At 39.2% G+C, this 16,790-nt stretch overlaps 1 protein-coding gene across 1 annotated transcript in view; it reads right to left on the minus strand.

Moving 5' to 3' along the window:
- The window catches only part of LOC114651644 (sideroflexin-5-like), a 226,115-nt gene that overhangs the window by 74,913 nt on the left and 134,412 nt on the right, over window positions 1-16,790 (minus strand). The window contains exon 12 of the mRNA XM_028801474.2: window positions 14,979-15,064. Within this exon, the coding sequence (XP_028657307.2) occupies window positions 14,979-15,064 (86 nt within the window). The remainder of the gene's footprint in view (window positions 1-14,978; window positions 15,065-16,790) is intronic.

Below are 16,790 nucleotides of genomic sequence, written 5' to 3' on the forward strand. Positions count from 1 at the left end.
CCAGATTCTTGAATTTTTTTGATGATATTATGTCCTGTAGAAGATGACATATTGAAAGTCTTCACAATTTTTTGTTGAGGATCATTATTCTGAAATTGTTCCACAATTTGTAGATGCAGTATTTTGCAGATTGGTAAAACTCTACCCAACTTTACTTCTGAGAGACTCTGTGCTCATTTTATACCCAATCATGTTACTGACTTGTTGCAAATTCACCAAATTAGTTGTAAAATGTTCCTCCAGTGGTTTCTTTTTAGTACCACTTATTATTCCAGCCTTTTGTTGCCCCTGTCCCTGCTTATTGAGATGCGTTGCTACCATCAAATTCAAAATGGACTTGATATTTTTCATGAAAAAGTAAAATGTCTCACTGTTTTCTGTGTTCTACTATGAATAAAATATGGGTTTTTAAAAATTGCAAATCATTGCAGTCTGTTTTTATTTACAGTTTACACAGCATCCCAACATTTTTGGAATTGGGTTGTACATAAATCACAGAAATGACATAGTGTTGCTTTTAAAAACCTAGAGACCTGAGGTGGTGAAGACTCAAAACCTCAGAAAGATTCACAGAAATGGACTTTTCCAGTTCTGATTTTACTGTTTTGCTATGTGTTCAGGATGTTTTCCTGGTTTTACGTTACCAAAATGAACATGCAAGAGTTTCTATTTGATTTGAAATACCTTGTGATAGAAAGGGGCACTTGTGGCAGCCCTCTACATCCAAAACATAAGCCAGAAGTTAAAAGGTAAAAAAAAGAGAAAATCATTGAGTCTTTATTAACAATTTTTTCTTACCCATCCATTTAAAATTTAGAAAGCAGGTTAAATTACTTAAACTTTTGAATTCTTTGAACTTAAAGTACTTTTTTTCCTTTTCATTCAAAATCTAAATGTGAAACTGCATTTCTGCTCTTACTGCTATAAAAACAAAACATCGAATCAATTTGCAGGTAGAACCAACTTCTACAAAACCTAATATTGAAAGCACCAAGGCTCACATTGAATATTTTGCGATTCTAACCATTGAAATGTAGGAATATAAAGTATTTCACCAAACACCTTGTAATCATTATGCATATAACCAACAAACAGTGTGTATAATTTATTTTCATTACTATTGCCTTAGAATGTCCTTATCATCTGGCAACTAATTAACTTGTGTTATTGAATATAGGCTTATTAATCTATTAAATATAAACTATTCAGGGTTCATGACATTGCAATGTTACATAAAAGTTGGTGATCTGTAATTTATATGTAGTTGGAAAAGTGGTCCTTGGATGTAAAAAGGTTGGGAGCCACTGCTGTAGTCTCCTGGACCATACTATAGATGGCAGCCAAGAGAGGTTACCATCTTTACTCCTTCTTGGCTTCACTGTATTTAAAAGGAGATGTTCAGGAGCCTCCTAGTGTCCTGCCAAGGTGTTACCATCTAGGCTGCTTCTTTCTTTTACTACCTACAGTCTAAGCACATGTACATGCACACCTGCTCACATGCGCACACACATGACTTACTGCCCTCTAGTGGCACCTGTATTCCCACAGGTGCATACACAGGACCTTTCCTGAGTCCATTGTGGCTCGCTCTCTCTCTTGCTCTCTTTCAACTGGAAGCCATCTGTGCAACTTGACTCTACCCTGATGGTGCCCTTAGCAGCCTCTTGCCAGCCAGGCACCCTCTACAACTAACCTATATCTTTTTTCTTTATGACAGATTAATTTTCTTTCTAAATGTCTTAGAAATTTTATATTGCCTTTCATATGTGACAATATGACCTTAAATACTTTCTTTTTGTTCGTCATGCTCTATTAAAACAAAACATCCAACTGTATTTAAATATCATTTTCAAGTGCACTTACAAGCACAACCACCATTTTTTATTCATTTTTTAAAATGATGATGACTGAAATGAAAGATGTTAAGGAATAATTTGATTATGAGGTGAACTACTAATGGATGTCAAGCCAAGGTGTGACATTCATCCATAAAATCAGCCAGTTTTTAATCTGCTTATCCATTAACAAACGAGGCAAAAAAATTAGCAGACTGTTGACTGAGCCCATCCTTGAGAATGCAACATAATAGCTGTGTGTTTATATTTAGCAAGTGCAGGACAAAGCTTTGCCTTTCAATGAAGAAAAGCATAGAGGATCAGGGTGTCTAACAGATAGGTAGAAAGGCTCAGGTTAGAAGGTTGCAGGCCTACCTAATGGAGTAGACAGATAAAGACTTACCCATACGACAGCATCCACACAAACATACACACACATAAACACACTTTGTTGAAATTTAAGCTCACACAAGAGGCCCATTGCTCAGCATGGTTTAGAATTAACAGGCTTACTCAGTCAGGCCACAGAAGTGATAATGAGAATCACAAGCATGGGGCTCAGCATTGAACATGAATTTAAATTCCTCTAAACCTTGGGGTGTCATATTGTTTCTTTCTAATAGCCATCTCTGCTCTGCTGCCTTACTGTATATAGCTGTTATTGTGGATATGGGGTAATTAATTTATTCCCATTACTCATTTTTCATTTACTGTTACTATTAAAGCCATGAGAAATTACTTTTGTGAGAATATGTGTTCAGAATATGATTTGGAATGGCAAAGCATGACTTTGCTTGGCTGTTCTTATGAAAGTGAGGAAAGTAGATCTTATCTGGAGATAATGTCAAAAGATAGATGGATGAACCAAATGGCTTTAAAATGGTGAAAAAATAGGATATACTTGGTTCACAGTTGGTTGCTGTGGATAGGGTGGTCTGGTACTTCCAGCTCTGTTCATGTATTGCTACCTAAAACATCAGCAGAATAAGAAGATGGAAAGTGAAAGAAATTGTTCAGTAAGTTGTTCTACATACAAACCTTTCTGAGGAACTTCTAACTCTAGTTGATGTGCCATCCTCTTGACATGGCAGCACTGAAGGTATTGGTTGGGATTGGACCTGATTTTGTGACTGAGGACAATGTGCTGATTACATAGCTGTATAGTGGAAAAAGCCATAGATGTGGAAAAGACTTGGCTTGAAATGCTGAAATCACTGGATATCATAAGGATATCTTGTTAGCACAACTCTTCAATGCTGTAATGGAAGGTCAAGAAGGCATCTTGAGACTGGTAGGCTGGGTTAGTGAAAATGTAGTAACAGGGTGTTTTTCACTTACAGAAGGATCAAACTGCTCAGCATCTAATGAAAAACCTTTGACGCATTTGCAAAATGGAAACCTATTTTGCCAAATTCACACACTAAAATTCAGGAGGTATTGTAGATCATGTTTTGGACACTGACTAATGTACTGAACAGATATTTGTGTGGGATATAAGAGTTTGCCAATTCCATTTGCAAGTTACTATATGATTTGATAACAGTTTGTGGCAGCTTACACTTGATGTATCCTGTGGAAAGTGTTAAAAGTGCACTGTAGGGGATACTAAAGCCACTTATGCCTGCCTTGGCTACGGCTTATGAAAGACATGGCTTATGAAGTACCTCAAATGCAGGAATTTAAGTTCTATAGGGTCTTGATCTGTATGAGGGTAGATGTAATAATGAGATTGGACAATGAATACTGTATGTGTAGATACTACCATTCAAGTTTATGTTTAAATCCTTACCTGTAATCACAAGCTTTAAACAGTGACAAAAAAGCATATTTTAGAAGAATTCAAAATGTGTTCCTGCACAGGATTGCTCTCTATGTCAGGCTGTAGAGCTCAACTTAACAAGATGACCTTGGAGCAGAACATAAAAACTTAAGAAATTTGACAAATGAGAGGAGACCATTCATTCCTTCAAGCTCATTTGTTTAGCTAATAGCTAATCTGTCCCAGTATCTCATCCAGATTCTTCTTAAAGGTTGCCAAGGTATCTGCTTCAACAACATGTCTTGGTAGTTTTTTCTAAAGTCCCAAAATTCTTTGCGTAAAGAAGTGCTTCCTGGCTTCAGTTTTAAATGTACTTCCCCTTAATTTTGACTGATCTCTTGAACTGCTGTTTTTTAAGTTTGGAAGGAGCCAGTTGAACTGGTTTTAGCATTGGATGTCAGAAAGTGTAACAGGTGCCATCCACTATGAAAAGGCTTAGAGGCAGGCATAAAACACACAGGTGGGATTCACAGACTGTTGCTGTGGATAGGCTGGCCTGGTTTATCTAGCTTAGAGATAGATAGATAGATAGATAGATAGATAGATAGATAGATAGATAGATAGATAGATAGATAGATAGATAGATAGATAGATAGATAGATAGATAGATAGATAGATAGATAGATAGATAGATAGATAGATAGATAGATAGATAGATAGATAGATAGATAGATAGATAGATAGATAGATAGATAGATAGATAGATAGATAGATAGATAGATAGATAGATAGATAGATAGATAGATAGATAGATAGATAGATAGATAGATAGATAGATAGATAGATAGATAGATAGATACTTTATTAATCCCTAGGGGAAATTCACTTACTCCAGCAGCACCTTACTGATACAAAAAAACAATATTAAATTAAAGAATGATAATAATGCAGGTAAAAAACAGACAATAACTTTGTATAATGTTAAATGTTAACGTTTACACCCCCGGGTGGAATTGAAGAGTCGCATAGTTTGGGGGAGGAATGATCTCCTCAGTCTGTCAGTGGAGCAGGACAGTGACAGCAGTCTGTCGCTGCATCTGCTCCTCTGTCTAGAGATGACACTGTTTAGTGGATGCAGTGGATTTTCCATAATTGATAGGAGCCTGCTGAGCGCCCGTCGCTCTGCCACAGATGTTAAACTGTCCAGCTCCATGCCAACAATAGAGTCTGCCTTCCTCACCAGTTTGTCCAGGCTTGAGGCGTCTTTCTTCTTAATGCTGCCTCCCCAGCACACCACTGCGTAGAAGAGGGCGCTCGCCACAACTGTTTGATAGAACTTCTGCAGCATCTTATTGCAGATGTTGAAGGATGCCAGCCTTCTAAGGAAGTATAACTGGCTCTGTCCTTTCTTACACAGAGCATCAGTATTGGCAGTCCACTCTAATTTATCATCCAGCTGCACTCCCAGGTATGTATAGGTCTGCACCATCTGCACACAGTCACCTCTGATGATCACGGGGTCCATGAGGGGTCTGGGCCTCCTAAAATCCACAACCAGCTCCTTGGTTTTGCTGGTGTTCAGGTGTAGGTGGTTTGAGTCGCACCATTTAACAAACTCATTGATTAGGTCCCTATACTCCTCCTCCTGCCCACTCCTGATGCAGCCCACGATAGCAGTGTCACCAGCGAACTTTTGCATGTGGCAGGACTCCGAGTTGTGTTGGAAGTCCGATGTATATAGGCTGAACAGGACCGGAGAAAGTACAGTCCCTTGTGGCGCTCCTGTGTTGCTGACCACAATGTCAGACGTGCAGTTCCCAAGACGCACATACTGAGGTCTGTCTTTAAGATAGTCCACTATCCATGCCACCAGGTATGAACCTACTCCCATCTCTGTCAGCTTGTCCCTAAGGAGCAGAGGTTGGATTGTGTTGAAGGCGCTAGAGAAGTCTAGAAACATAATTCTTACAGCACCACTGCCTCTGTCCAAGTGAGAGAGGGATCGATGTAGCATATAGATGACGGCATCCTCCGCTCCCACCTTCTCCTGATATACAAACTGCAGAGGGTCGAGGGCGTGTTGAACCTGTGGCCTCAGGTGGTGAAGCAGCAGCCTCTCCATGGTCTTCATCACATGTGATGTCAGAGCAACAGGCCGGAAGTCATTCAGATGACTAGGACGTGATACCTTTGGGACTGGGGTGATGCAAGATGTTTTCCAAAGCCTCGGGACTCTCCCTTGTTCCAGGCTCAGGTTGAAGATTTGTAGATTTCAAGATGAGTAGATGGAAAGTGAATGGCTAAAGATTTAGTGATATATGGGGAAAGATATCATTAACCAGCTGTTATTTCTGCCATCATTTGGTCCTAATGAAGACTGTTTTATGGTAACAGTTTACATTCACCATTCTAATTCTAATTCCCCCCTATACATTTAAACACTTCAATCAGGTCTCTTCTTATCACCATTTTGAAAAATTTAATTAAACTAAACCTTTCCATGAACCTCATACCTGAAGTTCTGGAATACATTTAGTAGGTCTCATTTGGACTTGCATATTGTATTCCAGATGTAATCACACATTTTTCAATAAAATCCAGGACTATGTGAATCATTTTAAATTGTTTCTGTCCAATATATGGTAGCACATACACAGGAGTCCACTGGGAGTTCAAAGTCTTTCACATAAGCAGCACTTTCAAGATTCATATCCTTCACTGTGTAATTATACTAAATATTTTGACATTCTACATGTAAAACTATATATGCTATGCTTTGCTGTGAACACATTGAGGCAGAGTAATTACAAAGACCAAGAAATAAAAAGAGATAGAATTGAAATCTAAAGCAGGCTGAGGTCAAATTCAGGAAATCAATCAACCAAAACACCAAAGCCCAAAATACAATTCTAAAAGGTTCCATTAAAAATAGGAAGAATTCACAGCCCTAAATCGCAGAAAATAAAATTTTAGCATAAAAAAACTAAGTTTAGCATTATCTGGAAACAACTGATAGTATCATTGTGATGATCCAGTGATATCACAAAAATAATGCTATTAAATAACAACAATGTTAAAACTAAAGAAGTATGCAAATTCAAAAAAATGCACTCTGTATTACTCAAAATCCCAGAACGACAACAATACATTCATAATAAATATTAAATGTCACATAACCAATGGATAGTGATAACCATAGAATAAAAATCACTGTAACCCCTAACAGTTTGCTGTGTTCATAAATCATTTATGTATCTGAAAAAGTTTGGCCTTGCCTTACTGCCACCTACAACCTATTACTTGCAGAAGCAGCTATCAGTTATCCAAGCCAGGAGTTCATGTGTGCCTTTGGCTTTGTATAATATATACTGTATGTATATTATATAAATATATATATATACAGTACTGTGCAAAAGTTTAGGCAGGTGTGAAAAAATGCTGTAAACAAAGAATGCTTTCAAAAATGGAAGTGTTAATCATTTATTTTCATCAATCAACAAAATGCAGTGAATGAACAAAAGAGAAATCTAAATCAAATCAATATTTGGTGTGACCGCCCTTTGCTTTCAAAACAGCATCAATTCTTCTAGGTACACTTGCACACAGTTTTTGAAGGAACTCGGCTGGTGGGTTGTTCCAAACATCTTGGAGAACTCATCACAGATCTTCTGTGGATGTAGGCTTCCTCACATCCTTCTGTCTATTCATGTAATCCCAGACACACTCGATGATGTTGAGATCAGGGCTCTGTGGGGGCCACGCCATCACTTCCAGGACTTCTTGTTCTTCTTTACGCTGAAGATAGTTCTTAATGACTTTGGCTGTATGTTTGGGGTCATTGTCCTGCTGCAGAATAAATTTGGGGCCAATCATACGCCGTCCTGATGGTTTTGCATGATGGATAAGTTTCTGCCTGTATTTCTCAGCATTGAGAACACCATGAATCCTGACCAAATCTCCAACTCCATTTGCAGAAATGCTGCCCCAAACGTTCAAGGAACCTCCACCATGCTTCACTGTTGCCTGCAGACACTCATTACTATACCGCTCTCCAGCCCTTTGACAAACAAACTGTCTACTGCTACAGCCAAATATTTCAAATTTTGACTCATCAGTCCAGAGCACCTGCTGCCATTTTTCTGCACCCCAGTTCCTATGTTTTTGTGCATACTTGAGTCGCTTGGCCTTGTTTCCACATCAGAGGTATGGCTTTTTGGCTGCAACTCTTCCATGAAGACCACTTCTGGCCAGACGTCTCCGGACAGTAGATGGGTGTACCTAGGTCCCACTGGTTTCTGCCAGTTCTGAGCTGATGGCATTTCTGGACATCTTCCGATTTCGAAGGGTAATAAGCTTGATATGTCTTTCATCTGCTGCATTAAGTTTCCTTGGCTGACCACTGCGTCCACGATCCTCAACGTTGCCCGTTTCTTTGTGCTTCTTCAAAAGAGTTTGAACAGCACATCTTGAAACCCCAGTCTGCTTTGAAATCTTTGTCTGGGAGAGACCTTGCTGATGCAGTATAACTACCTTGTGTCATGTTGCTGTGCTCTTCCACAACCTCACCTTGGTAGCAGAGTTTGGCTGTTCCTCACCCAGTTTTAAGCCTCCTACACAGCTGTTTCTGTTTCAGTTAATGACTGTGTTTCAATCTATGTGCCCCGAATTCCAGCAGGGCCTCATGGACTATGTAGTTTTTATACACAGCCCTTCTGGATACCTTGTGGACCACTGGGTGTCGCTGTCGGGAGGCCCGTGGACTCATATGTGCCCTATAACCTGGAAGTACGTCCTGGTCACGTGAACAGGGGAGATAACGTACTTCCAGGTTGAAGAAAAGGACTTCAACCCTGACCCGGAAGGAATAAGGACTTGTGGGTAATGGAACAGGAACACCTCCGGGTCAGGGAGTATAAAGGACTCTGGGAAAGCCCAGGACACTGAGCTGAACTGGGAGGTAGGGTGGCTAAGTGTCTGGCAGTGGAGGATTTGTGATTATTGTAGTGATTAGTAGTTATATGAGTAGTGTGGAGTGGAGGGTGCTTGGTGCACTGTACTATAAGAAAATAAAGAAGTCTTGTACTTTTACCTGGGGTTTGGAGTGGTACCTGAGGGTTCAAGAGGTGGATCGATACCTCTACAATATATATATATATATATATATATATATATATATATATATATATATATATATATATATATACACACACACACATACATACACACACACACACACGAATATATATATATACACAGTATATATATATATATATATATATATATATATTATGAGCACGGGTCCGAACACCATCAGACAGACACCAACACTTTATAAAACACACGGATTTATTAAACCAAAAGTCCCACACAGCACACAGTGCTCCCGCACCAAACACCCTTAACACAGGGCCTTCCTCTCAGTCTCCATGGGCCGCCTTTCCTCTCCTCACGGGAGCTTCGTCCTGCTTCTGCTCCCGAGTGAGGCGGCCCCTTTTATTTCTACCCGGATGTGCTCCAGGTGCCTGATGACACTCTTCCGGCAGCACTTCCTGGAGAGGCGGAAGTGCTGCCCTTGGACACGGAAGCACTCCGGGCGTCCCTGGAAGGTCCTTCCTCCACCTTCCCAGGTGTGGCAAAAGTGTCGATCTCCCAGGCTCCACGACGCTCGGGGCGCCCCCTGGCAGTGGCCACGGGCCCCAGTGGGCTTGAGCCTCCTTGCTCCTTCCCCGTGGTCCCCTCAACATCCAGGGCGGTTGCCCCCTCGTGGCCCGGGGGACGTCCAGACCACCTCCCAGTTCTTCCAGGCGTCGCGGCTGGGTCTGACCCTCAGCCTTCTGTGACAATATATATTATATATATACGTATAATATATATATATATATATATATATATATATATATATAGTCTCAGATACAAGTTCTCCAATAAACGAAGGGCTTTTATTTTGTGAATTTATTTTGTGAAATTCTTTAAAGGAAGAGTTTCCCACACCACAGTCACAATTACTCTAATGCACAGCAACGCTTTGACTTCTCTTCCTTCAGTCCCCTCTCATGCTTTGTCCTCCTCGTCCTGCGGACTCTGGCTCCATGATTGAATCAGGGCTGCTCCTTTAATGTAATACCCAGAAGCACTTCAGGTGTCTTGATGCTATGGTGTGGAAGCACTTCCAGGTGAGGTTGGAGCACAACAAAGTAGGGATTGCTAGCCCCCTCAGCACCCCATGACAGCTCTCCCAGAACCCAACAGGGCTTTAGCCGATGAACTCCAATTCCCAACGTGCTCTGTAGTAATCCATGGTGATACTGTAACCTATGATGCAGCCATCTAGTGTTTCAGTGGAGACAATGTCCTGCACAAGCTGTCCTTAAACGCTGTGGGCATTACAGTCAGGCAAGGTTCTCAGTACAGATCTGGCCAGGTTGCCAGTCCCCGTGTTGCGTCCCTCACAATATGTATTTTTCTTTTCAGCTTCTGAAAAATTTAAACTTCCCCTTCAGGATATATAAAGTATAATCTAATCTAATCTCACCTATTCTCTAAAATTGTACTGTTACCTCTCTGTCATGCAAAAACACATGAAACAAAACCCATGATTTTGCAGAATAGGGGAAGCTGGTACAGATGCGGCAGAGTGGCCATTTATATCCTGTCAGGCCAGGTGCTACTTGCCAAATAGCTAACATGACAAGTGTGGCCAACTGATCACATTGCTGGTGTGACATGACCACAACTCATGACTTCAAGTGTGGCCCACAACAGCTGCAATTTAAGGCCTTGAAACAACATGCACGACCCTACACAGCACTCACAGACAAGGCCATTGGTGCGTACTGTGCTACATTGGTGCCACATCCACTGTGGCTGTGCAATCATGCTGCAGGTTTGACACAAAAAGATCTTTACCAACTGAAGACCCTTACAATTTCGGCAGTATGACCAGGCGTGCTTGTGTTTGTGAGAGGTGCATTTACCATCTGCTCTGATGTGTGTTCATGCAACATACTGGGTGGGATAAGAAATGCACCAACAGGTGCTGATGTTGACCTGTATTACATAGGCAGGCTGATCTTTTTCATTGCTCATGCAAGTGAGTCAATTCTAAAACAGTAGTGAACAGGCCTAGCAGATTAATGACTGGAGGAAGACCATTGCTATGTACTGACCATCAACTACACAACACTTCATCACAAAAGAAAGGCACATACCACACAATGCCATGAAGAAAACCAAGAGCAGTCAACAATGTGTGCCATCAAATCAAATGCAAGGAAATGTTTCACTGTTGCCCAATGACAGGCTATAAGAGAAAAAGTCACTGCTGCACATGCCAAAGAAAAAAGTAGATCAGACTATACAGCCATGGTCACATGTCTCTCTGAATACAAACAGATCTTCCACCAATGACCGCTTAAACCCACAAATTAATTTGCTTTTATAGCCCCATATTAATATCTGCACTACTTGAGAAAGTTGGATTGGTTATCTCCTCACTATGGGGCACTATTTTTCAGGGGGAAAACAAAAGACCATGTTGCCAAAATGGAAACATATTGTTTGCTATATGTGAGCCACCACATATACTGAAAGATAATATCACTTCCACAAAGAGTATAAGAAAAATCTATTTGAAATGCATAGCGCACTGGATCAAGCGTGCACTTCACTGTAGTATGTACACCACACATGACAAGTTTGAAATGAAAGTAAGAAGGAAACACTGTTGTCCACCTGCATATCACCATAAACTTCTCAATACAAATCAACAACCAATGTTGATCAGTTTTGAAGAGAACAAAAATACAGATTGAAATAAAAAAAAAAAAAAAAACGCAAATTAAGAGATGGACTGAAGCTTTGATGGAACAGGTAAAAGCTAAACAAAAAACTCAATGTAATTTCTAACATTTATTGGTAGACATTTACTCAAACCCAATACTAATAAATTAATGTTAATCAACTTATTTTTTGGAAGTAATCAGTGATTGTTTGTTAAAGCACTAACACGGGGTGAAGCCTGTCTGGATTTAGTATTTTGTAATAATCAAGATAGAATTGAGGGCATAGAAGTGATTGAACCACTAGGGTCAAGTGACCATAATATAATACAATTTTCAATATTTTGTATGAGTGCAGATGCAAAGACTAAAATTGTTAAGTTGAACTTTGGTAGGGCAAATTTTGTGCAGATGCAAAGTCTAAGGAGTACAGACTGGGATAAGCTGTTAAGTGTGGAGACAGTCGAGGAGCAGTGGAACAGGTTTAAAAATGTTTTACATGTAATGCGGGACAGACACATACTTAAAATTGTAATTATAGGAAATTAAAAAAACTCCACAGTGGATTAATAAAGATTTAAAAAACAAGCTGCAAAAGAAAAAACAGCTTTATAAGGCATATAAGGCTAATGACTGCAAAGTGAATCGTAGAGTGTATGAGAGCATGAGAGCAACCATTAAGAAGGATAACAGGGAGGCTAAAAGACAGTTGGAGAGGAATATAGCAGATAAGGCAAAATAAGACCCTAAGAGATTCTTTCAGTATTTTAGTAGTAAAATAACAGTCAAGGAGGAGGTGAAGTGCATCAGAAAAAGTAAAGGGGAATTAAAAGATACAGAGAATGAAATAGCGGATGCCCTAAACTTACATTTTTCTGAGATGTTTACAAGTGAGCAAGTGGATAACTTCCCAGAGGTAACTGGGACTACTAAGGTCGGTAATGAGGGTTATGGAAATTGTAGAGGGAGAAGTGCTGCTCAGATTAAAAAGGCTGAAATCAAACAAATCACCAGGACCGGATAACATTTACCCTCGAGTTCTTAAGGAGGCTAGAGAGTACATATATAAACCCTTGACACATATTTTTAGGAAGTTACTGCGCACTGGAGAGATTCTGAAAGACTGGAAAATGGCAAATATCATCCCATTATATAAAAAAGGGTGACAGGGCAGATCCAAGCAACTATAGGCCAGTAAACTTAACATGCATCACAGGAAAATTAATGGAAGGAATTATTAAGGATAAGACTGAGAAACACCTGGCAAGGACAGGAGTTATTCTGAACAGTCAGCATGGGTTCAGAAGAGGGAGGTCGTGTTTTACTAACATGCTGGAATTCTATGAGGAGGCAACAAAAGGATACAATCAAAGTGGAGCATATGATATTATTTATCTGGACTTTCAGAAAGCATTTGATAAGGTGCTACATGAGAGGTTGGGCATCAAACTAAAAGAAGTGGGAGTTCAGGGTGATGTTTTTAGATGGGTGCAGAATTGGCTCAGACACAGGAAGCAGAGGGTGATGGTGCAAGGAACCTTACCAGAATTGTCCAATTTTAAGAGTGGTGTTCCACAGGGTCAGTGCTAGTAGCCGCTGCTATTTTTAAAATATATTATATATATAAATGATTTAGAAAGGAATATAAGTAACAAGCTGGTTAAGTTTGCAGATGATAACAAGATAGGTGGATTAGCAGATAATTTGGAATCCATTATATCATTACAGAAGGACTTGGATAGCATACAGGCTTGGGCAGATTTGTGGCAGATGCTATTTAATGTCAGTAAATGTAAAATATTACACATAGGAAGTAAAAATGTTAGGTTTGAATACACAATGGGTGGTTGGAAAATCGAGAGTACACCTTATGAGAAGGATTTAGGAGTCATAGTGGACTCTAAGCTATCGACTTCCCGACAGTGCTCAGAAGTCATTAAGAAGGCTAACAGAATGTTAGGTTATATAGCACGGTGTGTGGCGTACAAGTCCAAGGAGGTTATGCTCAAGCTTTATACTGCACTGGTGTGGCCTCATCTGGAGTACTGTGTGCAGTTTTGGTCTCCAGGCTACAAAAAGGACAAAGCAGCACTAGAAAAGGTCCAGAGAAGAGCAACTAGGCTGATTCCAGGGCTATAGGGGTTTAATTATGAGGAAAGATTAAAAGAGCTGAGGCTATGCAGTTTAAGCAAAAGAAGATTAACAGTGGCATGATTGAAGTGTTTAAAATTATGAAGGGAATTAGTACAGTAGATCGAGACTGTTATTTTAAAATGAGTTCATCAAGAACACATGGAAATAGTTGGAAACTTGTTAAGGGTAAAAGAACGACAGACACTTGGAATAAGCTACCAAGTAGTGCGGTAGACAGTAGGACTTTACGGACTTTCAAAACTCTACTTGATGTTTTTTTGGAAGAAATAAGTGGATAGGACTGGTGAGCTTTGTTGGGCTGAATGACCTGTTCTCGTCTTGATTGTTCTAATGTTCTAATATAAGTTGCAAGGATGGACAGACGTAACACAGCTTCCACAAGTTCAAAAGTAATTCCTTACTTCTTTTACTCAAGACCAATACTCTTACAACACACAAATTTTTTGTTTAATGTTTCATCACATTTCTCCATTGCTTCACCTTTGTTTTTTCCATGATCTTTTGTTTTTTCAATGACACATTTGTTTTGATTGCAACTTTCACATTACAATGCCTAACTACATTTTTGATTCCCTTTAATTCTAGGACTGAATGCACACATACAGTATGTAGTATTCTCAATTTCTTATCTTTCACATCCATTGGAGCTTCTATTGATAATGCCCAAGGACATAGTGTCTAAATACTAACAATTCATATTCAAGTTTATCATTATATTGGTGGACGTCATCCCCCTTAATTCCTTTATATTTAAATGGAAGGCTCAAGGACCAATTAGGCCTCAAACAGGAATAAAGTTAAAAAAGAAAAAAAAGCAAATCTCTTGAAAATGTCTCATCAGGGGGAGAACTGTGTAACTACAACTGGAGCAGAGACAAGTCCTACAAGGAATCTCTACAAAACTAAAATTTATTACCAAAAAGTAAAAAAACAGTAAAATGCTTAAAACAGCAACAACAAAAGAGAATTGCCTCAAAAAGGCAATCCATGGTAACCAAGTCCCAAAACATAAATCACAAGTCAAAATCCTAAAACGGAACAAAAAATGTCAAAAAGCCAATGAACATAAAGAATAGCAATAACAAAACCTTTGGGGGCAGGATGCAGGGGTGTCTCTCCAAAAGCATATACTGTACACAATATACTGCAAAGGGACAGCAAATTCCATAAGCCTTTACAGGGATAGAAGTAGTGCATCAATAGTGATTGACACATAAATAATTTTAAACATAACAAAAACAATAATACATTAAACATACTGAATAAATGACAAATGAATAGAACAGCATTAATAGAAATAATAATAAATAATTAAAAAATAAAGGACAAGGATAAAGACCATAAACATAAGCCACGGAAGGAACCCTGGGCTAAAACATTCACATATGAAATCATTTATGAGAATATGCTACAGAACAGGATCAAGATTAACTAGCAAAAAATAAAACTTACTTTTCTAAAAAGGACATGATAAGTGGAGGTAATACAAGGATGGGCATTGGTAAAACGACACGGGTCAATGCTGTTTCCATCAATGCCTGCAGAAATCAGAGAAAAAGTTATAAGCTTATTGATATTCAGGTTAATTTATACTGTAAATTCAACTCAATATTGGTAACCCTTCATGAAAAACTGTAAAAATTAATATATAAAAGGGACTACACTACAATTAGTGATACTTTGTGCTTAAACAATTGGGTAAGCATTTTGCTTTTATTGTCAAACAGACTTTTGGAACAAAAAAAAGCCTTCCTTTAGTAACACAAATTTTCATAATAAGGCAGATTCCAAAAATATTGGCACACCAAATGTCAGTATTTGGTGGAACCTCCCCTGGCAAGAATGACAGAACTTGGCCTCTTTCTGTAGTGTTTAAGGAAGCTGGAGAACACTTGTGGTGGGATCTTGTACCATTCTTCCATGCAGGACATTTCCAACTCATGGAGATTTTGGGTTTTCTCTTGTGAACTGCCTGCGGTGGGTTGGCACCCTGCCCGGGATTGGTTCCTGCCTTGTACCCTGTGTTGGCTGGGATTGGCTCCAGCAGACCCCCGTGACCCTGTGTTCAGATTCAGCGGGTTGGACAATGGATGGATCTTGTGAACTGCTCTCTTCTTTTGAGTCCACAGATTTTCAATTGGGTTCAAATCTGCAGACTGAGAGGGCCATTGCATAACCTTGGTTCTGTGCTTCTGCAACAAATTGTTTGTTGATTTTGATGTGTGCTTCAGATCATTCTCTTACTGGAAGACCCAACCAAGGCCCTGTTTCAGCCTTCATGCATAGGCAACCAGATTTTCATTTAAAATGTTCTGGTATTTAAAGGAATTCATTATGCCACTGACCTTAGCAACACCCCCTGGACCACTGGAAGCAAAACAGCCCCAAAACCTCAAAGATATACCACCATATTTTAACGTGGGTATTAGGTGCCCTTTTTTTGTATGCAGTTCCATTTTTTCACCAAATATGCCAATGGTGTGCATTGCCCAATAGCTCAATTTTTGTCTCATCTACCCACAACACATGATTCCAGTTGAATCTCTAATGTTACTTGGAAAAGTATAGATGCTGGGATTTGTGTCTTGGACTCAGTAGAGGCTTCTTTCATGCCACTCATCCATTAAGTTTCTGGTCATGGAGGTGTTTTCTCACAGTTGACTTTGAAACTGTGAATCCCCAAGATTCAACTAACCTTTGCAGTTGTGAAACTGTGATCTTTGGCTCTCTTAGCATCATTCTCACTGTGCAATGGGGGCAATATGCAGATGTTTCCTCTTACTAGCAAATTTTCAACAGTCACATGCTTTTCAAACTTTTCAAACTCATGGATATATTATTAATTAAGAAAAAAAACAACATACTGCTAGACAAAGAGATCATTAGAGATCATTAATACTCTGACAACTGATCGATGAATTAAATATTACACAGATTAGGAATCCTCAGTAAAAGTTATTAGAGACCATTCCAAATCTGATGTTGTGAGGCATGTTCAAATGGAATGAAGTGTTTGAATTAAAGACCTGCTTCTCCCATTGATAACTTGCCTGAATGTGCTCTGATTCCCTAAGTATTTATTTAACGCTATTGTAGCAAAAACTCAACGTAGTCTGGACATTGTGATCATACAAATGTATAGCTAACATGTGGATCATAAGTAGCTAACATAAGTTAAGTATAAGTAACTTTGAGATTTTTTTCATAGATGTTTTAATAATGTTAACTGTTTTTCAGTATTGGCCCCCACAGAAGCCTGTTTTA

The sequence above is a fragment of the Erpetoichthys calabaricus genome, chromosome 5, assembly GCF_900747795.2.
Source record: "Erpetoichthys calabaricus chromosome 5, fErpCal1.3, whole genome shotgun sequence".
NCBI lineage: Eukaryota > Metazoa > Chordata > Cladistia > Polypteriformes > Polypteridae > Erpetoichthys > Erpetoichthys calabaricus.